Source organism: Actinia tenebrosa, unplaced genomic scaffold (assembly GCF_029948245.1).
Source record: "Actinia tenebrosa isolate PJP-AT-01 unplaced genomic scaffold, QUT_ActTen_1.0 PGA_scaffold4__44_contigs__length_22323623, whole genome shotgun sequence".
NCBI lineage: Eukaryota > Metazoa > Cnidaria > Anthozoa > Actiniaria > Actiniidae > Actinia > Actinia tenebrosa.
Genome location: NW_028292581.1, coordinates 11133192 through 11157071, shown reverse-complemented (window position 1 = coordinate 11157071; position 23880 = coordinate 11133192). Strand labels below are relative to the sequence as shown.

The following is a 23880-nucleotide window of genomic DNA, read 5'->3' as shown; positions in this document are numbered from 1 at the left end:
TAATTTCTAGGCTTTGAGATAATGGACTAAACAATGTGTATGCACTATCTACAGTGTTTTAACTTATATTTAGAAATCAAATTGGAAATTAATGTTTTTTATATTAATTATGGTTCACAAGTCACTCCAAGAATTAAGCCTAAATAAAGTTACCAAACAACAGAACTATAAACAAAAACTACAGATCAAGATGTACATTCATTTTGATAAGATTCAAATATTTACAGTGCATTGCTACATATAAATGCAGGGGTCAAAATTAACCTTTTTGTCCATTAGCGATTAAAGGTGCAATAATTACATGGAGCAACTTTCTCTGCAACTTGTCTCGCAAGAGCTTTGCCACACAAGTTGCAAGAGTGTCTACACAGTGACGGAGACCTAATCATTACCAAAAGTAGAAACGAATTCTAACTTTTTGCAACAATTGCTGCAACTTGTCTCACAACATTTTTAAAATTGTGCTGTAGGTTACATGCTGCAATGCTCCATGCAACTTGTGTTGTAACGCCGTTACGAGACAAGAAAACTGCTCTGTGCGTAATCACGCCTTAAACAATTGAATTTCTGATTCTAATAAAAAAAACTTAGTCAGATTTAGGAAACGTTTACTTGCAAATGTTTGCTAGCATATTTTTTTTATCTAGCAAAGTTAAGAAAAGGACTAGTACTTTGCTAGTTGCTGATTTTGAGCCCTGAAATGTCATGAATCCCATTCCATCCACCAATGACCATGATCTTCAGAATCAAACCCCATTTATGGAACCTCAAGGAATAAATGTCCTTTTTTTGATTTATATACAAAACATCTTTCCAGAATACATATACTTTAGTTAGTACATTGTTGTTGGTTACTAATAAATCTTAATTTTTATGTTTTGTCAAATAAAAACAAATCCCATCCTGCTAGTCAGCCAAGACCTCTTCAATCATAGGCTTGCTAGAAGTGCAGCTTTCTTCCTTATTAAATTCTTCTAGTCTGGTATCAATCTCATTTCTAACTGCTTCAAGACTTCCTTCGTCAAGTTCTTTAAGTAAGGAAAGGACAGCTGAAAGAATATTGGAGTTCTATGAAATGCAAAGAAATATAAGTTAGTTAATATTGTTGTAGTTCAACTCAAGGGTATGTCCGGAAAAGTGGAGCAAGGTGGATTGTGACGTACATGACCATCCCTGAACCGTTTGCCTTTCTAAGTGACAGCCACCCCCTTGAAATCTGATCCTATGGATCTATCACTGCAGACATATGCATACCCTAGTATCTGTTGGTGTAGGTGAGACTGATGAAGATCTGCTATCTGGTAAAGTCTTGATAGCACTAGGCTTTTCTTTTGGTTCATCTAGTACAAGAGGTTTAATTCCCAATTCTGCTCTCAGTTTACTAATGAACAATAATGCAAGATAATATAAATTAGCCATGGTTATCTTAGCTTGTGTTATTGACGGTGTAATAATGACGTCACAAGTAGATCTTGAACACTGTGCTTATTAGTGTCAAAGTGCTTACTTTGTTTCATCTACCAAACTTGCCCTTGTAACCTCCTGTTGATTGGTACTGATGGAAGGTACACATTGGTCTAAGTGGGAATAAAAGAGCAAAAACTTTAGTGAATCTAATGAATGAAGATAGGCTAAGCATTAGCCATTCCAAGCTATGAGGAAAAAAAATGGTTGAGTTTGCATAACAGTGCATTGTGGGAAGAAATATACACCATCTTGGTAAAATGTTTCCTAAAAGATGTACTGTTTATGCAGCTACGAAACGCGATCCAGTTTTTTTCTCATCCTCAGAATTATCAGCTAATTAATTGACAAACATGTTTTATATAATTTTTTAAAAATATAAAAAAACATATATTTGGGAAGCACGGGTGGCGTAGGCCCAGGTTCGAGTCCCCACGAGCTTGGTGTCGTATGTGAGTTGAGTTGTTTGTTGGTTCTCTCCTGTGCTTCAAGGGTTTTCCGGGTTCAGCGGTTTCCTCGCTCCGCAAAAACCAACTACTAAATTCTAATTTGATCCTAGGAGAAATTCATGATAGGGCTAACCTCAATATCTCCTTTCGCACTCAGATGCAAATAAATTAGTGTTTTTTTAAAAATATGATTGATCAATCTCTTAATTATGTTAATAATTATAAAATTATTTTTGGTGTTTTCATTGCTAGTGCTGATTGGAACAAGCTGCGACAGGGAAATCAGACAACTGTCAATCAGACAAATTTACATTACACTCTGATTGATGACATCAGTGTTATATTGTCCAATTTCTTGGTCACTAACTGTTGTCTTGATTGTGCCTTGCAATGAAAACAGTAGTAAAATGGTTTCCTTACCTGTTGAGTCTTTGGAATTACTTCTCTTCAGACTCTGACTGCTTTTTGTACTTCCCTGATATGAAAATCAGATAAAATTAATATCTTTTTTTAAAATAAGTTTCAAACATAAATTGAATATTATGTGTGTGTACTCTTAGCACTAGTCTCCCCCACAGCCGCTTTCAGTGTCATCACGCAAGGCTTTCTCCCCTACTCAGGGGAGAAAGCATTGCGTGACGACACTGAAAGCGGCTGTGGGGGAGACTATCTTAGCACTTGTTCAACCTTTTTATGACAAGTAAATGTATGGTTAGAATTTTTCCTTGATCCTGATTGGCTGACATTGATAATCAATAGCAGTGCTTCTTTGGCTAACATGTCTTTCATGTTCTGCTGATTCCTACATGTTTACAGTGCAACCTGCAAAAGTACATGACCACATATAAAGTATTCACATACTTCAATGCACAGGCTTTTTGCTGTCAAATCAGCTTAACATTTACAATCCTTATATTTGGTAAAACCAGGGAGAAAATGAGCAGTTTAACATACAGAGGCTGTGCATAATTAAATTGATGTGATTACATTATTGCCGGTCATGATTTTGCAGGTCACGCTATAAATCATAGCCCCCACACATCATGAATGTGCATCATTTTCTGTTTCTTCATGTCAAGCAAACATTGAAGCAAAATATTATACTTTAACTGTTATTAATTATTTTTATAAAAACAGAGTGTAGTACTACCATAGTAGAAGCCATAGTATCACCAAGGTCTGGATAATCAGGTAAATCAACGGGCGTAGCAATATCATCTCCTGTAGCTGATGCTGAAGATACTTCACTTTCATCGATAGCTTATAACCAAAACATCAAAACATGGATTAATTTATATGTCCATTAGAAATACTGTACACATAGTTGTAGTTCTTAACTCTAATTTCAAAAGCAAATTTCTATCTGCTCATAATAGCACTTTTGTTCGCAATACTTTCAGAGTATTAGTGAACTTTTATTTAATGTTTTTTAATCAGAATTAAGCTAATTTCTTTTTGGAAATGTTTCAAGCATTGAGTGTCTTAAAAAATAATCAATAATTATAGCCTTTTGCATCAATTTTCTCATAGTTTTTCCATCACTTTTTCTCTGGGATCATGTGGCCTGGTATAACTTTTGTATTAAATGACTTAAGGTCTGTTCCTTTTAACATTTTGTATTCATGAATCACATCATTACTGTATAATATATATTCAGTCATTCCTGAGCTTCTTACCAACATTATCTAAGCGAATCAACTTTGGTAAGTTCTTGATGACAGTCAGACGATAATTGGGCCCTTCTGCACATGGATTGTCTGATAACCATAGTACCCGAAGTTTTGGAAGCTTCTTTAAAAAACCTATCTCATTTAAGTCATTTATGCAGTTTTTGCGTAAATAGAGCTCCTTTAGTCTTGGACCTGCACCAATAAAACACAATTAATGTAGAAGTGTTCAAAAGTCATATATATACCAATTAATCAATAGCAATTAAATTAAATTACATGAAATAGAGGCTTTGCCCCATCACGTGCTGGTGCCCATAATGCAGCTTGGACTGCCTGTGGTTAGGTGGAAGATCAATAAAATCTCTTTGCTCTTGGGAATTAAGTTCTTTCTTATAATAATAATAATAATAAACTTTATTACTGTGTCATGTCGTTCTAGCTTATTTAAATAAACTAATTGGGGACACCTATCTAGAACCCTATAAAACCAATAAAAATCTTATCCCATGTTTCCAACCCTTAAAACAACCCCTATATGATATTTACAATTATCTAATTTACGGTAATATCCCACCCCTCCGACTAAATATACCCATTATTCTTACACTTTTGTGTAAACTACAAGCTAAATCCTTACCCCACCGACCCCATAGTAACTGTAAGATAATTCCCACCCCCAACTGATCCTAATTTACATGTGTTCGATACTCAGATCGATACGCTTACTAGGTAGCGCATAAGAGGCAGTTTTGGCAATTATCACTCATGAGGTCACCTAAGTTAAGTGTTCTTATGTGTCTTTTAAATTTACTTAGGGTATCTAATGACTTAACGTTCCTCTTAAGCTTAGACCATAAGACTGGTCCGAGATATCTTATGCTGTGTTTTCCGAAATTGACTGTATTAAATCTTGGTATGATGAAGTCAGAATTCCTAAGATTATATCTGCAACTGGACTGATTAAATAAGTCAGTAACATAGGAAGGGCTTAAACGATTTTTAACTTTATACATAAGTATAGCTATATCTTGTAATCTACGATCGTTCAGAGTACTTAGGTTAGCCCATTTCAAAAGTGTTGCATAATCACTAGTCCTATTACGGTACACAGATCTTAGGGCTCGCTCCTGAACACGCTCCAACTTTCTCCTATCCGAAGCACGACAATGATGCCATACTGTGTGACAGTAGGTCAGTATTGGCAGTATGGCAGTCTTGTATATCTTTAGCTTTGCTTTTACAGGTAACATGTTACGAAGACGAGTTAGGACACCGACTCTCTTGGCAGCTCTTTTACACACTGAGCTAACATGATGACTGAAATCCATGTTCTCATCAATGGATACTCCAAGTATTTTCAGCACTTTGTCTTGCTTGATGCTTGTGTTCATCATTGTGACGTCCAGTACTTTATCCTGTTGTTTGGAACCAATGCTCAGCACTTGATATTTCGTAAGGTTACCTTTCAGCTGATTAACCTGGTACCAGTCAGATATAGATTTGCCCTCTTCGTTAAGAGTATCTTGAACTTGCCTGACATTCTTCCCGGTGGAATAGAGTTGATGGTCGTCAGCATACATCATCAGTTTTCCCTTGTTGACACTGAATGGTAAATCATTCTGAAAAACATTCCATAACAATGGACCAAGATTGGACCCTTGTGGACAACCTCTTTCGACCTCGACCCACTTACTTGATGAGGATGTAGTGATACACACTTTGCATTGTCTTTCAAGGAAGTAAGATCGCAGTAAAGAAGTAGCATCAGCAGAGAATCCATAAGCTTCCAGTTTACTCAATAATAAGGGATGGTGTAGGGAATCAAAAGCTTTAGACATATCGGTTGAAAGCACCCCTACAGTGCCCTTATCATCCACAGCTTTCTTCCAATCTTCTACCAGGGCAATTAGCGTTGTTTCGCAGCTGTGACCTTTTCGGTAGGCAGTCATGGTCTTACAGAGACGAGGCTCCATAAAGTTTGATACTTGATTGCTTATAAGCTGCTCAAAGACTTTGTCTATGGCACTCAACAATGTTATTGGTCTATAGTTCTTGACATCTAAGTGATCATCTTTCTTGAAGACAGGTACCCAAATACCTTTCTTCCATTCTAAGGGCCAGCACTTGGACTTGATGCATGCATTGAATATGCTGGTTAGTGAAGGAGCTAGTACATCACTTGCCATCTTAAGAACCTGGGGGGGTATTAAGTCATGTCCCATACTTTTCTTAGGATTCAATGCATTGAGTGCTTTGGTAACCTCAGCTTCGTTGATTTCGCTGAACTCGAATGCCGGGCCATTGACCACTCTTTTGTTGTCTTTTATAGTCTGCACGCTGACGTGATCTTTTAGTTGTTCTTGTGCGAGCGAGAGCGTTTGTCTATCACCAATTTCATTGGCCACTGTAGCAAAATAGTCTGCGAAATGATTAGCTACTTGGGTTTGATCTTTCATGATGTTTCCATCGACTTCCAAGTTAATCACACCGTTATCAGTTCCTTGGCTCTTACTATCGATAAACGGCCTAAATACTTTGTAGAACTCTCTGGGATTCTTATTGAAGTCTTCCGTCTTTACTTTCCAGTATTCCTTTATCGCCTTGCGTCGAAGCTTGGTGGCTATGTTTCTCCATTTATTTCTCTCTCTATAATTTTCGTTCGTGGGATTCCTTGCAAATTCTTTTGCGTATCTGCGTTTTTTTCTTATAGCACGTTTCCATTCTGTAGTCATGTAGGGCACGTCCTTGGCTCTGACTTTCATCCTTTTAAGGGGTGCATGATCTTGTAAGATGTTATTAAACAGGGTGTTCCAGTACGAATACTGGTCATCTACTGACTCAAATATCTCCCCGACATGCCATGGTGCAGCTTGCAAGTCCTGATGAAAATCGTCCACATTGATGTTCTTGAAAGACCTGAAGGAGATGGTTTTACTAGGATGACGAATAGCGGCTTCAGTCATAAGACTATATACCAGTGAATGATCACTGATTCCAGGGTTATAAATTCCACTCTCCTTGAAGAGATGAGGTTTGTTAGTAAGGATGACATCGAGCAGTGTCTGACTGTTCTCGGTAATTCTGGTTGGCTGATTTATTAATGAGGTGAGTCCCAATACATCTTCCAAATCACACAGAATCTTTCCTTCCCTAGTGTTTGGTCTTAGTCGATCCAGGTTCAGATCGCCAGTAATGACAATAAACTGCTTCTGAAGGGACGCCCATGTAACAATATCGTGAAGTTCTTTTTCCAGTCGAAGGTAGTAGTCTTGGCCAGACGCCTTTGGAGGTCTGTATATTAACAGCACAACCACATCATGACTGCCAAACTTAGATTCGATTGCAAGAGATTCAATTGTGGTGAATTTTCTTGGTAGTTTTAATTTCTTTGATGGTAGATTAGAAGAAAAGTAAGCCATAATCCCTCCGCCTCCTTTGGTTCGGTCGTTGCGATACATATTATATCCTTCTATTTTAAACTGGCTGTTGGGATACGAAGAGTCTATTTTGGTTTCTGTCAACAATGCTACTTGCGCTCGAAAATCATGTTGAATTAGAGTTTCCAGTTCTTCAAATTTATTTTGCAAGCTGTTCACATTTAAATGCAGGATCAGAAGGCCGCGACTATCCTTTTGTCTAGAGGTGATGATGCGAGGTTGGGAGTCCACAAATGAATCTTGAGATGAATTTGAATATTGTACTTCTTGGTTATGAATATTAATTGTAGAAGAATCTTGTACAATTTCCTCCATGAAAGAATCACTAAAAGGAAATACGCAGTTAAAACACCTCCATTCCACTGGCTTGGGATTTTTCTTTCGACCAGTATAACTTAAAGTCGCACATTTCAAGTGGAACTTCTGCAGGCAGCCATCACATCCAATATCTTGTTGATTCCTTCTTATAGTTTTCTCACAAATAGTGCACTTCTTCTTGTTGACTGGACCAGGATTAAATTGTATATCATTGGAAATTAAAAGAAATAAAACGAATAAGTACTTATTCATAGGAACAGTCACCAGACTCGGTCTTCTCAGTGTTCTGAACACAGCTCTCGACGGGATAGATCCATAAGGAGTGAGCTTCGACAATATTTCTTATGTAAAATGATTGTATGTTCCTGCCATCTAACAAGGCCGCTGTCAGTTGATGGGGCAAAGCATATATTTAATTATAATTCCAAAATCCCTACTAGCTTTAAAAATCAGGAGTTCCATATTTAATGTTAAAGAGTTACAGGCCTGATTTTAAGGAAGTGGTCAAATGAACAACAATTTATGGACAATAAATAATATAAGTAGTGCACCTCCTAAATTTGAACACCCACAGTACTTCAAAGCTTCTCTCAGTCTATGGATCTATACATTTTTGTGCATATAATATGCAGACCATGCATTAATGGAAGCTTTTTAAAACATGCAAGCATTTTTGTGGTGGTACTGTATCTATATCTATCTAATTTAAGTCTACATATTTTTATCACACACTGTCTTATAGCTTTTATATTAAGACTATATATTAAAATGTATACTGTCTTATAGCTTTTATTAAGACTTCTACTTACAATATGCAAAATCTTTCAGGCTTGATATGCTATTCACACTAGGAAGAAAAAAAAATTGAAATTTCTTAACTTAAAATGTTTTTTACTATGACCCATGTAATAGCTCTGATAAATGATAAAGATGAAAAAGGTATAATTGGGTATGAATATGTTTAATACTTCAATCAAATTTTCTTACATGTACATAAATAATATATATACAAATTATGAGAGACTATTGAAGGTATATTAATAGTTATTATGTATACATTGTAGATTAAGTAAGAAACCACAGACAGAAATAGTTATGCCATATGACAGGGTTATTATCTAATAGTCATACAATGCACAGCCAGCCCTGGCATTCATAGTATTTTGTAAAATGTAAACTCGTAGACCTACCTATAAATAAATGAACATGTATTAATTCGATCCCCACCCTCCCCCCCTCCCCCTGTCACCTGATCCCTACACAAACTTGCAACATAACCCAAAAATGTTGTGATCCAGTATGCCAATACTATTCTGATCTTAAGCTCAAGGCTTTGCATAAGAACAAAATACCCACCAAAATGTAGCTTACATTTTTTCTCTATTCAATGCAAACTATAATAAAGTTCCTTTTCATATAAATACCACTAACCTTAAGCTCAAAACTTCAACATTTGGTAGTTCACTAACCACGGACACCTGTTTAAGTACAAATATGACATTTTGATTTAATAATTTATCTGCAAATTGCATGCAGTGTAAGATAAGTAGATCTAGTTCACGTTACCTAACCAGTAAGCCTATTTCAAAAGTCAGTCTGTATGAAATTTTAAAGTTTATTTGTGATTTGTTAACAAGCACTTTATGCGAGAGTTGAGAACGACCAAAGACAACAGAATTACACTAACCACTTACATCTGATAAATTACTCCCCCTGTAAATAAAAAAGAAATTAATCTTAAAAAAAACGAAAGGAATCATAAATGTCATTTCACGTAGCAACCAATATGGCGTCCTTCTCTTCGAAGGGGTTCACTCAAAAAACTCACCATAAATTTAAGTTTTTCACCGACTCAAGAGTCTTGGCTCGTCCCCTTGATAGAATTTGTTTCTTTGTAAGAGAAGACATAATAAAATCTTGATAAAGAGACCCAAAATTTCGAGAATATTGTTTGTAACCGTAAACTTCATTTATTTTCCGCCATTTTTTTTAAATGAAGGATACCGCTGACTAAAATTAATTGTGACCGGCTTCTATTCCGATAGCTTTCCGATAGTGTATTGACACCATCGAGTGCCATATCGAGATATTCCGAACAATGTGATTGGTTTACGAAGCATAGTCTAAAACATTGAGTGTCATACGAAGAATCTCCGATTATAAAAAAGCTGCTTTGTAACCTGACAAGAAAAGCAAAACAACTTGAGCGGTAAATTTTGTGCTCCATGTGGCGTAGTAATGATACACTTTCCATGACAAAAACTCCCATTTATTCAAACTTTCTAACCACTTTAGAATTTAGGAATCCTTCCTGATGTATGATAAATGGTATTCGCAAAGGATTACCCTCGTTTTAGAGCTTCTTAGTTCGCATTTTTAAAAGTTTTATGCTTCGCGTTGAACTTTTTTGTAACCGGCTTGAGCTGATGAATTCAAGACAAACGGAAGCAAAACGGTCACAAATATGGCCAGTAAGAAGATGGTCACTGCGGGCCACATCAGTGGCACAGATAATCCAGACATACGAGAGGTAGATGGAAATAATTTAATCTAAATATATGTACATGTCGTACAATGAATAACATTTTAAATTCATGTTGGTAATTGAAGGTCAAGGTAAAGATTGATACTTCAAACTTCAGGTATCGAAAATGTTTTTACTTCACTGGTTTAAACGCAATGAATTTTTTATCCTTTGTTGTACTACTTACAGCACTCTAGTCCCGAAGCTGACATTGTTTATGAAATAATAGACGATGTTGTTCTTGGCTTGTGTTTTGAGATGCATAAAGCTATTAAAATGGGAACATTTGGAGTAGAGGACGGGGATGGCGAGTAAGTAAAACATATTTGTTATCTTTCGTAACGATGTCTTAACACGATACATTGAATATGTAATATGTACTGTTTTTTTTTCCTTCTTCTTTTAACAGGACTGCTAAACAGTATGGTGAGTATGAAACATTTCTAACGCTATCCTTAGACCATTTTCTCTCTTCTATTTTACCACCCAGGGTCCATCCCGATTAGGGTTAGTGACCATTCATTATTAATGTCTGGGGGGCTCCTAAAAGGAGGGGTGCTAGCTTCTATGAATATGAATTATGGAAAGAATATTTGAAATACAAAGAGGGATCATTTGAGTATTTTCTCAAGCACGCAGTAGGCATGAGGTGGGTAGGGTGGTGTAAGAATTTATATTTTATAGGAGAATTTTCATAAAATTAGTTGATCCTTGACAGCCCACCCCCTCCCCCCCTCCCCCAAAGACTTATATACTTAAAATGAATAACTATGGTTAAATACTAGTTGAGCTGTGGCGTAATAATGGTTTGCAATTATTCCCAAACTAATGAGAAATCTTTTGTTAACATCATCAGTTGAAATGGCCACTGAGTCATGACATTTAATATGCAAACGTAAAATATCATGGAACAACAACATTGATTATGCTGCTTACAGTCCATATCCTATTGGAATGTGGAGTGCAAAATGAGACCACAGAGTCTTTCAGCCATTGAACCTTCCCTATGAGACAGAAAATCACATACAGTCAACTTTCACCTTGCACCCCAAAAATTTGCTTTTATGGAGTGGAGAAAAATCCCTGGCAAAAATATTAACAAAAAATGATTGAATTAATTAGACTTGCTATTGTGGACGCTCGCTAATTGCAGACATGAAGTGGCAGTCCTGAGGCTGTCCGCTGTAATGAGTGTTGACTGTTTCATGGCATGATACATTATATTTTTGTCTAGATGTTGTTGATGTTGAGGGACTTGATGTCTTTGGGCAAGTTCCTCTAAAGAAACCATTAGAGTGCATTTGTCCTAACTGCCAACGCAACATGGCTGCATCAAGATTTGCTCCTCATTTAGAAAAGTGTATGGGTATGGGAAGAAATAGCAGCAGGATAGCAAGCAGAAGGTTTGATATAGAACTCATTCCTTTTTTAGATTGCTACTTGAAAAATTGATAACTAGTGAACTGAGAATGGACAAAAAATAATCAATGGAGTTCAAACAAACAAAAGTCCCTGAGGTTCAGTTGTTATCGAGTACGATGACAAGGACAAGTCTTATGAACTAATGACCAAGTACATGTCAGTTGTGCCATGAATGAGAAAAAGGAATGATTCTCTAGGGGATGACACATGGTCTAATAGGGGAAAACATTATGCCCAAATGGATATGGTCTATTGGGATTTCGTGCAAGGGCAGTTTTGCAGTCTTTTTATTTTAATTGTCTAAATTGCCAATGTATCTGCAAATGTATCTCAGTCTCAATCCCCTTATTGGTAAATAAATTCATTTTTCATTGTGATTGGTTACCTTTGTTTGTGAGCCTAAGGTTTAATTACTGTGTCCACAGTGGCGGATCCAGGGGTGACATTAAATTACCCCTTTTGCTCAAATTTCTCAGTATATCGTTAGTAACAGTCTCCCCCTTTTCCTCACATTCCTGGTAAAACCTTTGTAATGTTCACCCCCTTCTAAAATTCCTGGGTCTGCCCCTGTTCCATGAAAGGCAAATATCTAATAAATATCTGTAAACGTTCTACCATCTAAACATTCATGGAATATATTACAAATTTCATCTAAAATATGACACTGTTTTCAGACTAGCAACAAGTGGTAAATTGATGGAGGAGGATGATGATGATAGTTATTTTGATGATGACTGGACATGGAACAATGATAAAAAACCAGGTAGTCACTTTTTATAATTTAAATATTGGGAATTTTTTATTTATTACAAAAGTTTATTTCTTGATAATATGTACATGTACAATATCCTTATTAAATTCTTTTTACTTAATATTAATTCTTAGGGAGGAAAAACAAGAGAGAAAAGGTATATAACAATATGAAGTAAATCAAATTTGAACTCAGACTGCTTATAAAAGCGCAGTCTTCAGCCATGATTGTTAAATATAATAATTCAAATACTTATGGGAATTGTCGGGGTTTTCTTTCTTGTTCTTTAATTACTTCTGTGATAGTTCTTAATCTTTGTCAAATATTTCATTCCCTAGCCTGGTAATTCTCCTAGAAGAGCAAAAGCTCCTAGAAAAAATGGTAAGAACTAGTGGTTTATTAGTGATAGATCAGTGTCATCACGAGTAGGGAAAAGTGCCTTTAGCCTCATACAAGGGGCTATTGACTTGTATTTGATCACCAGGTTAATACTGACAGTAACAGAGAATACTGATTAGGGGTGGAGAAAGTTTCAAATTTGTTACTTAGCAAAGATACACCATTTTGTTCACAATTTTCCTGCTTTTTATGGGTTTCCTGTGGTATTCCATGTTCAAAAATCCTGGATCTGCTGCTGCTTATACACCCACACAAAAAATAAAATGGGGGCTATCATAATAATTTCTAAGTTCAGACTACTATCTAATAAATGGTTAACTAGCTTATTGCAGTTAGTTTTTATGTCACTTTTGAGTCCACCTCTCTTCACAAAAATATTTTAATCTAATTTTGTAATAATTATTACTTAATGTTTAATGTAACGTAAATTGGACATAGCTGCAAGTTAACTACTATTAACTGAATTATTTTAAAATGGCATTGTTACTTATAATAAACAATAGGTGAGGCAGGAACTCCAAGACCAGCAACACCAAGCTCCGTCAACAGTGGAGAAATGCCAGCCACCAGGGTATCTACTCACTAAAGAATTATTACTGTTTTCAACATTTATCATCACAAGGAATTATTTTCAATTTTTTATGGGTTGATTATTAATAACAATGTATTTTTTCCTCTTCAGGGACCAACTGTAGCAGCCTTTGAAGCACTTAGTATAGGTTTGTATTCTTCAAGTGAGGGTGTGACATTATTGTCGCATCTTATTATCAATCCTTCAACTGACTTGCAGTGGGATCATAGACCTAGATTGAGCTGTTAATCAACTTTGATTGCATCAATGTCAATCAACCATGTTGACCATGAATGATATATGTATCGACTGAGATATATGGATCTCGTTTACCCAATAGACCCCTTGCATGATGACGTTTTATGCCTACACTTCCAGAACCCCTTTCGGTAGCAAGTGTCAGTAGCTATTTTTTTTGTTATGCTAATTTTCACTATTGTCCGCTTGGTATTCTCAAAGGAGTTTTGACATTTGAATATGAAAAGAGATTTTAAATAGGATTGTCATGGTAGTTTAGATCATGGAACATCAGTAAAGTTAGGGTCTATGCAAATGCATTAGTTCAGTTATTCATATTTTTTAGTGTACATGTACATGGACATCTAACCAATTTCATTGTGTTGTGACCTTTCAGATGAGAAGAAAACTCTGTTACTACAAACTTGTGGTGTGATTTCTGAACATACTGGGAGAATGTGTACAAGGTAAGCAGCTGCATGGCTGGGTAAGAATTTGACTTTGAGACATTTTTTTTTAGATCTTAAAAGATGTTAAGTGGCTGACATTATGAGAATTGCACAGTAGAAGAGTTAGGCTCAGGTCATACGTCGAACTTCATATCACCCAAACCTAATCGAAACAATAGATAACAAGGTGGTCTTCTTTGATGCCATTAGGTTCAGCTCATGAAGTTCCGGTGACGTTTGACATGAGCTGCTTAAGGGTTTTTATGTATGAGGTTTGTATGAGGTAAAGAAAAAAGACCTCTTAGAGTTCGTTTATCAGTTAATTGTCAGTATGATTTGTTGCTCTCTGAAATAGACATCCCCCACCCCAGCAATACCATTTGCCAGTTTCCCAAGAATTAAAATCATGACCTATAATATATGTTGTTTGTAGATCTCAACGATGTCCACAGCATTCTGATGACCAAAGGAAATCGGTTCGACAGCTAATGCTGGGTAAATACTGGATAATCCATAAATTATGATATATAAGTAATAAATAATATATTTTTTGACATATTAATTACTTGCAGTATTCATTAGACATATGGACTTTTATTATCTATAACGAATTTACCAATCGACCTTTAAGTTTTTAATTGTTTTCTTATTAGGCCAACAACCTACCACAGATGCATCGACAACATCAACAACGAGACTTCGTCCTGATGGGTGTGTTAATCAATTATTGTTTATGGGTTTTCATCCCGATATTTTGACGGCCCTTGTCGGCATCGGGAGCGACTTCTGGGATAAATTTCAAAAGATTTCGGAAAATATGCATTTTTTTGTTACACACTGTGTAAAAAAACACGACCTTGCTATAAAGTAATCAAACAACTTCGACCTCGAATATAGTTTGTCTAGCTACTCAAATTGGCAGAGTGGGTATAAAGACCGCTGCAAGCGGAACGTAAAAGGACTCTTGATGATGATGCACGTGCTAAGCTGGGATTGGATATGCTCTTGAAATTGGCCACGTCTTTAAAATTCTGACTTAATACTTTAGTAGCATCAAATGCATACTCAATGTATTTGTACAGAAGTGTTATTCCCAGATACGTTTACTTTTATAAAACAACTGAAATCCTGTAACTAATTTGTGGCTTTTGTTCCTAGGAGTTCATATGATGCTGATGATGTCATAGGTAAATATGGATGAATGGATTTAACCCCTGCAATTTGATTCAGAAACGTTATTTTATTGCCAAAACCAATTCGCGATTTGGGACTCGAATGGACAAAAGATTAAATAATGCCATAAAACTAAAACTGTAGTAATGTAGACTTGTGCCCGAAAACTCTTTCAGCCATCTATCCATCCATTCATTCTCAAAACAAAACAAAATATTATAGCAATGTTGGTGCTTTTGGCTCTCTTGTTCACGGCTGTGATGATCGTCTCGTTTCAGATGTAGATAGTTATGAAGATGGTGATGGGCCGTTATTACGAGACAACCTAAGCAGGTAGGAAGCATTCTCATTAACAGATGCATTCATGAGGGTGCATGTTACGTAATAGTCACCGTGTTGGTTGACGATAACACAGCACTCATTAGATGCACTTCTCTTGTTAAATCAACCAATATGGCGGCTGTTTCATTGTTATTTATATCTCAATAGATTGTAAGTCGTGATTGCACCCCAAAAATTCGGGATTTGGATTTTGTACTTAGCTACCCATAGACCTATCCCGAATTCACTTGACTGGCCACAAAACAATGGTTTCAAGTCGAGGTTGAACTTGATGAATAAAAGAATCCAGTTCAGTCTCATCTTCAAACCATTGTTTCGTGGTCAGTCAAGCGAATTCGAGATATATTCGGAAGCTAGAAAATCCTTATTCTTGACGTTTTTGTTGTGTTTGATTAAGGTTGTCTTGGGAAGAAGAATCTAACGCCTCGACAGGAGACGATAATTCACCAGCAGGTATTGAAACAACGATAAAACAAAAAACGTACAAAAAGAGGGAAAATAAAACAAAAGAGACATTCAGTGCAAAACATTACAAAACAAAGAATAACAAAGCTAAGTAGAACGAAGACAATCCACAAAACCAAACAGAGTAAAGAAAAGACAAACAAAACCCAATAAGATTGGCAACAAACCAACAAAAAGAGCCAAATAAAAAAGAGAGAAAAAAAGGGAAAAAATACTGATAGTTTTCGTTAGTAACAATTACGGAGAATGCCCTCATTGTTAGTACATTATTCGTAATTCAAAAGAATGACTTCTGTTTTGTCCTCTTCATTGCAGCATTTGGTTCTGCTGCACTTACCAAGAAAAAGAGAAAGAAAAAAGCTAAACATAAAAGACGTCTAAGATGAGGAACTATAGATTTATGGGTGATTTTGTCAGCCGTGATTTGACGTGTGCTTTTCCTTTGGCGTAGGCTTGCTTCTTGCGTATAGCAGCTTTGCATGCTTTTCTGCCTATAGCCATGCTGAATGGTAAGGCTCTTCCGAGGAACTAAATTTATTGGCCCTGTCATCCAAAATGGCGGCCGTCAAGGGGTCGTGCCAAATTGCCATTACTGTTGCAATAAGCGGTGATTTAACAGAAGAGCAGAATTTCTTACAACTGCGGAATGTTACGGTATCTTGGCTTTCAAATGGCTTCCGCTGTACTGCGACCAATCACGAAACGAGGAAATATATACCATCCATTGATGATGGAAATCCACGAGCAATGGTTCGCACTTCACCATACACGAGCATAGGAAACATAGGCATAGGTACAAAGGTGGCGGCTTTCATTTGTTTTCATGGCGTAAATTGTTTAGCCTCACTACAAACACTAAATCTGCTTTTGTCACTTTTTGTATTGTAATCTGGGTATGACGTCATACACTCCACACATCATTCAGTCAATCGAAACTGTAAGGCCCCGTCCACACGTGTCCGGAAATGTTTTTATGCGCAAATTGTTTTTGCGGATACGAAAATGTTTGCGTCCACACGCAGCTTATTCGAATCGTTTTCACCGTCCACACGTATCCGTTTTCGTAAAATTTGCGGATACGGATACAAAAATTTGCGGACACGTGTGGACGCAACCCGTATCCGCAAAAAAAAATTTGCGGATACAAAAATTTCCTCCGAGATATGCTTCGATTGTCACGCACAAAGGTTTCAGTATGAGGCTACGTGCTAAATTAAATGTATTCTTACCGCCTGTCACGAATGACTGAGCATTTAGCATGTAGCCTCATACTGAAACCTTTGTGCGTGACAATCAAAGCATATCTCGGAAGTGGGCTATTGAACTGCTTTGACGTCATATGCAAGGGGACTATACCGTAAATATTTATTTTCAACATTGGATTTAATAAGGGCCATTAGCACTTTGGGCATAATTTTGGCGCTATTCAATTTTAAGTTGCAAATATAGTGGTAAAATTTTCGGAAAAGCTAAATTTGGTGGGTGCGAAGGAACAGTAAATAAAGTAGTTCAGTACAGCTCTCATTCTACACTTTCTTTATTATTTTCTTAAAATTTCTTATGCCACCATTCCCCATGAATCGACATAGGTTAGACAGAGCAGAAAAACGACAAGGCTGCTACTTTTATCATCTCTCCCAACGTTCAGTGCGTTATATCTCAAATACGCATCCCTTGAATTTCCCCAAATTTTGGTATTTTGTTAATCAGCCCCAAAAGAGCCTGTTTATGAAACATAAAGCTTATTAACGCATAAACGTCGAAAGTAGAACCCGTTTTTCTGCCCTGTCCATAGGTTACATTCAGCATCCAATTACTTTTCGTAACTTTATCATTTTGCTCTCTATGAGGGCAGTACTTAAGTTGACACTCAGTGATGACACATGTTAAAAAACATTAGTTTATCACACAGGCATTTGTAAATACTAATTCTGATGATTACTTTTGTTTTTATATTTGTTTGGATGTTAGGTATTGACTATTCGGTCCAGTTCAGACGTCAAATCTAATAGTTGCATTGTGTAAATGACAAATGCGACGTTCAAACTGGACACACGACCCGGTTTCATTTGAAACCGGTGTTATTTTCTCCTCGTTTACCCATCTGAATATGCAAATGTATTATTTTGAAACCATGCAGGTCCGGGTAAACGGGGCCTCACGCTCGGTAGTTGCATATAAATTAATTTATATTGTACGTAAACTATTTTGTATTTATACAATGGTGTTGTTAAGGCTGGTTCTATATACACAAATTTGTCGAAGCTTCTTTAGCTTTTTCTTTTTCAAACTACAAATAAACTAAAATTCATTTTTCTGGTTTTTGATAAATAAAGAACTCAATAAATTAGGATTATAATTTCTTTGTTTTCATACTATTTAATTTTTTTGTTATTTCCTCTTTTTTGTTGTTTTTTGCAGTCTCTTCCCTCCAGTTGTGGTTGATTTCTTTTTTGAATTTTTCTCGTTCTTGTCGTCTTGTGGTTTCTTTAGTGACTGGATAACTATGCGCTCTCCTTGACACCGAGGCTAAAAGAAAAAAAGTTTACAAAAATCTACTGCCTTTTTTAAAAAGGGCGATGTCATTCGCTTGCCTAGTTAGATTACTCGAGCTCAGGGATGCTTACCATTTACCCGGAAAATACCGAAATTCCAGTTGGAAAAGCAAATGGTATATGTGTCATAGGACAAAATTAGGACTTGATCAGATAGAGTTTTTCTACTTTTCCCGCTCTTTTCTGTTCTCCCAGTAGCTATATACGGGTGTACCATCTGTCAGAAGTCAAATTTTCCCGCTATTTTCTTAACATTGGCAGCAAATTTTCAACCGGATGGATTGATTGAATTGGTAAGCGTCCCAGTTTCCCGAGCCCGAGAACTGCACACAGTTAAGCGCTATAATAACACCTCTCTTCTGCTATAGACCAAATGCAAATTAAACTTGCACCGATGTGAGGCTTAAGTTGTGAACAAAGGGATCTGGCATGATTCGTGACTTTTAAATCACGCCAGATTGCATTGAATCACGCCAGATCCCTTTGTTCACAAATTAGTCCTCACATCGGTGCGAGTTTTGCATTTCGTCTATAAAGAAGCTGCTGACAGCCTAAATCCAGTATTTGGATAACAAATGCATTCCTGGCTTGAAAGTGAATATTATGTATCTGCAGGATTATTTTTGTAAATCCTATGGATTATTGTCGGATTCATCTCTAATTCTTACTGTCCCATATGCTTATCTTATCAATCTCTGTTTAGCTCTGACTCATTAAATCAAAACCTAAAGCGTGTTTTTATTAAATAAACTTTGAATGTGATTTTAGATTTATTGAACGTTTCTCAAGGTTGCGTGCGCATCCAATCTTGACGGGCCACAAAACTAAAAAACGCAAATTCCGTGAAATTGAAAAGACAGTTATATTTAGAGAGGAGAATAATCGATTTTATTATGGATTCTTATCGAAAAATCTCATAGAAATGTATGATAATTCTCATCATAAAGCTCCTGTTCTGGTATCGTGGCCCGTCAAGTTTCTTAAAATATTTTGGATGAGCGCGCAACTTTGAGAAAAAGGTATCTTCGATGAAAAGTAGTGGAAGGTTTGAAGAAGAGATGAGCCCATCAAGCACTGAGTAATAGACATGTTATAGGGCAAAATGTTTTGGGTAGTCGCTATTATATAATGCCTAGTTTTCACTATCGATGGAATCGGAGCAGCTTATGACGAAGCGAAGACGTACTCGAAATCTGATTTGGAAGTGCGCCATTAGCGGAATCGGAAAAATTGAAAGGTTTCTTCTCGCTTGGCTTGTGCTTATCCTTATGACGAGCGGTTTTCGATCGCTCGATCCCATACCGCGACTCCGATCTCAACTCAGTCCTAATTCGATTCCGTCGCAGGTGAAAACCAGGCTTTACGCCAGAAAAAAAATTAAGTAAAAACTTGTGCGCATGCTCTAAGTCTATTGTCAAATTAGCTGAAACAAATGTGTAGATTTGGTAGTTATTTTTATGTTGTGTGTCTTGTATCAAAAAAGTCGACTTCAAATTCAATTTCAACCTCCGTTCAAACCGGCTCTCGGACTTCTCCGGCGTGAGACTTGGCAATCTTTCTTTATCCTCTCGCCGCGACGAAAAATAATTATGATATACCTAAATATTATTTATTTATAATTTAGATGAAATCTCCCGGAATCTTTGCCAGATTTTCTCGCATCAGATTGAAATAAAATCATGGCTTTAAATTTTCTTCTATAGTCCCGAGAGATAAAAACATGTATCTTATAACTTGACCATTTTTACGAGTTGTATTTATAGAGAGGTTTGTAGGCATGGTTACCAACCTGATTACAAATTCTGCAGGTGTTCTCTGTGATCATTTCGCCATAAAATGCTCCCTTCTTACAAGCCTTGCAGTACCTGGTGCCACAGTACTTGCACTTGTACATCTGAAATAGATATATGCATGTGCCTCATGTTGTAACTGAATATTTCAATTGCTACAGCACCTTATAGGTGGCAACATAACGAGCGCGTAATGATTTTTATTCCGTGGCTGTTTTTCGTCTTCAAGATGCAAATTTTACTGGGCAAATATATATTTAAGGTCGATATTCAGGCTCAAAAATGCATGAAAGATAAATCTAACAAAAAGGTTTTTTTTGTTTTTGTTTTTTTGGCTTAGCACTGCTCTTTAAATGCCTGTGGTTCCTAAACAAACTCGACATTATTATAAAAAATGGCTGTAGAAACCTACTTTTTACCAACTACTCGCTGGTGTCAGGCTAAGGGGTTTATTTGTTTTTCTGAGCTTCATATGATTCATATCGTTCCTTACATATAAAACCAAACCTCAGTGGTCTGTTCGTGCCAGGATTACAAGTACTTAACATAGTATACTTACAGATATATACATTCAGAGGATAGATCATCACTAAAGAAACAATACATGTAATTTCATGAAATTAATATTTCTTGCATGTGTCTTGGTTTACTTCCATCGTGAAAACGATAAATGTGTTCGGATTTATTTGTGAATCCTAAATCCTTAAGTGCCGAGAAACTGGAAAAGATTGATCCTATTCAACCGAATATATTTTCCTCGTGTCTGATATTGGTTTAATCTGTACTTTTTTTAGGGAATCGAATCTCGCATTTTTTTACGAAGCTCTCGGATGATCAGAAAATCGAATAATTGTTTTTCGGTTGCTTCTTCGAGTTAGTCACTGAACCGCAAGTGCCTTGGCTAGACCAGAAGCAACACTGTCTGGTTCGCGTATGACGCAAAAGTGCATTTCAAGCAGTGGGTTTTGGTAGTTTTGAGAAAATTTAAGTTTTCGATCGATATCTATACTTACCATATTGTTTTCTATGCATCCCCAGTAACACATTTCCTCTCCCTTGCCTCATACAGCTCTTACAGTTAAATGAAACCAGACTTTTACACACTTTTTTTCCTAGACTTGGCTTTATTAATCAAGGTTGCACTTTTTTCTCCCGTATGGTAAATACTCGTTGCCGCTGGATTAGTGTTTATTCAATACTTATTTGCACCACGGCTTTTGTATTCTTCAATGTTATTAGCGCATCAAGCCGCTAATATCCATCGTATTCAATTTATTGTCATGGTAATGACCAATGTACGAATATGTTTACTCGAACAAAACAAACACTCTAGAAAGAAGGCCAAGTGCCATTTCTGGTGTTAATTAATGTGTAAAAGAAGAAAAGTCGAAAATTCATGGCGTGAGGCTGTCTTGATGGCACTTAAGTCTGGAAAGGCTGTCACTTGTGGAACTTTATCCATGACGTTTAGATGCCCTTAGTTATTCGAAGCAAATGTATTGTGCTTTCTTTCTACGGACACATCAAAGAGGAAGAAATCAGTGTGAGAAAATTATCATTTGCATTTTTACAGAAACTTGTCTCGCCTTAGCCTTGCAGACAAGTGATCTCTACTTTTCATCAGCGATTCGTTGATTGTTCATGTTTTCTCATCAACTTGTCTCGCTTTAGTCTTGCAACTAGACAAGTGATCTCTACTTTTTGTAAAGTAATAGGACGTTTGCATGATGGCGTCATTTGACTCGCACTACCATAATGCTTCGCGAATTTTCTTTCTGATTCAAGTTTGTATTCCCTCATGAGAATAGTACCAATTAACTGAACAAAAGAAAGTGTGCAAGGGAGTCTGGTAGTAGAGGTCAATGACGCCATCTTGGAAATGTCCTATTCGATCATTAGATGGTCGTACTCTGTCGTACGTAGGATAAGGCACGCGATACCCTATCCAAAAACATTGATATAAGTGACCTTCCTTCAAATAGTACTACAAAACAACGTACATGATTGTGCAATCTCTCTTGTCTTGAACTCGTTTTATGATAATGTTAAGTAAATTGAAAATGAAGAGAAAGAAAAAAGTATCAAAAAAGCACCGAACAAAAAGCATACAGCAAACGATAAGCAAACAACAAATAAGCAAAGCAAAAACAAACAAAGAGCTTTATTTAAAACTATTTAGAACTACTTGTATCTGAGAATGTTGCTTGTGAGCGAAAGCTTTATTTGAAAAAAATGCGAACTTTTCAGAAGCACAAGTATTCGTATTCACATCTTGCATGTTTTAAAGTAAAAGAGATCATTGTAAAAATGGCTGTAATGTTGCATATCTACAGACTGGTGACATTTCGAGAAAAAAAGTCATTTCAAAAACATTGTCTTCCCCTGCACGCTGTCCTCATTTTAGGTGTTAGTGTTTGTAGTAAGGGTTGGCATGTAGGTGCTGCAGATACCCTTGACGAGCCCTCATAGCACGTGCTCGAAGGAGAGCTGCGCGATATGCTTCTTTCCTGGATGCGCCATAATGGTTTGCTGAAAATAAGACCAATATGGCATTCACGATTATTAAGTAAACCTTTGATATATGCATTCCCAAACGGGTGGCTGAGGCTGCACTATATTATGCTATTCATGATTACCATAGCCACGAAATGCACTACGGGTACTCCAACGAATCAATGATTGTTATGTAGTTATGGGTTTCCTGTGTTCCCCACCCCATAATCCTGTGCGTACTACACACTGCCTCGTGGTATTTCAGGCCGAACTTTGACAGTGTAGTTTTGGTCATTTTCTGAGTAATAAAGTCCACTTTTATACTCGAATACATCACAATGATGTAACTTTTATTCACAAATATGTATCAAATTTAAGCCACAAGCGGAAAGAGAATCTGAAAAAAATGCATGACTCATATAGCCTTTTAATGACTGAATGTCACTGACTATCGCTTGTAATAATTATTTTGATTAGTTCTGAAATGTCCGTTAAATAACTTTATTTAACGTGGTCAAAAATACGCTTAGCTCAATATAAAGGATATTTTGCTATTGCAGGTATTGCCACAAAAGGGAGTAACTAATAAAGTATGTTTGATATTGTACTATCCAGCAATGCACCTTATGCAGAGGAGGCATGTTCCATTGGGAACAATTGCCAGTGTATACTTGTTCATTTCGACCGCGTTCTCAATAAACCTGCTCAATTAGGTTCAGCTTTCAGAAAATTACTTACCTAATGCATTACTGGGAACTCCACCCAAGAACACGGTTCCTGGATGATTATCACCAATGACATTCACGCTGGGATCTAGTCCTTCCTCTTCCATGACCGCATGTGGAACAACAACCCCTGTACCAGGTACCTGATAAGCACCATTATCATACGGATCCACTGACACCAAGGGGACAACATTAGGACCAACATGGAGACCATAATGAGGCGGTGCATGAGGACCGAAATTTGGACCCACGTGGGGTCCGTAATGATGGTGCCTATTTCTGTGATATGGACCTAAAGGAAATCTATGTAAAGGGCCGTAGTGAGACCCGGTATGAAAATGAGGACCAAGCTGAGGTGCGTGTGGATGTAATACCCCAATTCGTGCCCCAGAAAGAGTAGTCAGATGTGGCAGTAGAGCTTCATCCGTTGATTCGAAGTGGGGCCCATTTAGTGGTCCCATGTATCCCAGAGGTATTCGAGTACCAGCTAAATTCGGTGCATGGAAACCATTCGGGTGTTGCCTGAAGAAATTGTGGACAGATGTAGCAACGCTGGAGGGAACACCATTAGGCATAAGGACGACATCAGAGGCATCAGGTAGAAGGGACGGTGTTATAGGTGGATTGGCCATTATGTGTGGCATAA

General features: G+C 36.9%; 3 protein-coding genes across 3 annotated transcripts; 1 reads left to right on the top strand and 2 right to left on the bottom strand.

Annotated features, from left to right (window-relative positions):
• Window positions 1-179: 179 nt before the first annotated feature.
• LOC116294672 (cilia- and flagella-associated protein 410) lies at window positions 180-9331 on the bottom strand. The gene is made up of 10 exons (XM_031702319.1): window positions 9167-9331; window positions 9033-9051; window positions 8770-8816; window positions 8148-8185; window positions 3590-3775; window positions 3064-3173; window positions 2334-2388; window positions 1508-1577; window positions 1255-1381; window positions 180-1068 (listed from the first exon to the last, which is right to left on the bottom strand). Exons 1-10 carry the CDS (start codon window positions 9244-9246, stop codon window positions 907-909), a joined length of 894 nt encoding a protein of 297 aa, XP_031558179.1. The 5' UTR covers window positions 9247-9331; the 3' UTR covers window positions 180-906.
• A 204-nt stretch (window positions 9332-9535) lies between these two features.
• Window positions 9536-18021, top strand: LOC116294694 (ataxin-7-like protein 3). Its single transcript, XM_031702345.2, has 16 exons — window positions 9536-9868; window positions 10052-10173; window positions 10272-10288; window positions 11097-11265; window positions 11959-12047; window positions 12170-12192; window positions 12374-12416; window positions 12938-13005; window positions 13117-13153; window positions 13640-13709; window positions 14125-14186; window positions 14345-14402; window positions 14850-14878; window positions 15143-15197; window positions 15604-15659; window positions 15987-18021. The coding sequence occupies exons 1-16, from the start codon at window positions 9803-9805 to the stop codon at window positions 16055-16057; spliced, it is 1035 nt and encodes a 344-aa protein (XP_031558205.1). The 5' UTR covers window positions 9536-9802; the 3' UTR covers window positions 16058-18021.
• On the bottom strand, window positions 17193-21246 carry LOC116294693 (uncharacterized). Its single transcript, XM_031702344.2, has 3 exons — window positions 21030-21246; window positions 20016-20120; window positions 17193-18200 (listed from the first exon to the last, which is right to left on the bottom strand). Exons 1-3 carry the CDS (start codon window positions 21060-21062, stop codon window positions 18063-18065), a joined length of 276 nt encoding a protein of 91 aa, XP_031558204.1. The 5' UTR covers window positions 21063-21246; the 3' UTR covers window positions 17193-18062.
• Window positions 21247-23880: the final 2634 nt, after the last annotated feature.

Coding starts and splice junctions, on each gene's coding strand:
- LOC116294694 (XM_031702345.2), top strand. CDS start 9,803: ATGGCCAGTAAGAAGATGGTCACTGCGGGCCACATCAGTGGCACAGAT. Junction 9,869..10,051: donor ATAATCCAGACATACGAGAG/GTAGATGGAAAT, acceptor TACTACTTACAG/CACTCTAGTCCCGAAGCTGA. Junction 13,154..13,639: donor CTTTGAAGCACTTAGTATAG/GTTTGTATTCTT, acceptor GTGACCTTTCAG/ATGAGAAGAAAACTCTGTTA.
- LOC116294693 (XM_031702344.2), bottom strand. CDS start 21,062: ATGTGTTACTGGGGATGCATAGAAAACAATATG. Junction 20,121..21,029: donor GATGCATAGAAAACAATATG/GTAAGTATAGAT, acceptor TATCTATTTCAG/ATGTACAAGTGCAAGTACTG. Junction 18,201..20,015: donor CCTGCAGAATTTGTAATCAG/GTTGGTAACCAT, acceptor TTTTTCTTTTAG/CCTCGGTGTCAAGGAGAGCG.
- LOC116294672 (XM_031702319.1), bottom strand. CDS start 9,246: ATGTCTTCTCTTACAAAGAAACAAATTCTATCAAGGGGACGAGCCAAG. Junction 3,776..8,147: donor CCTGAAAGATTTTGCATATT/GTAAGTAGAAGT, acceptor TTATTGGTGCAG/GTCCAAGACTAAAGGAGCTC. Junction 3,174..3,589: donor GATTCGCTTAGATAATGTTG/GTAAGAAGCTCA, acceptor TTTGGTTATAAG/CTATCGATGAAAGTGAAGTA.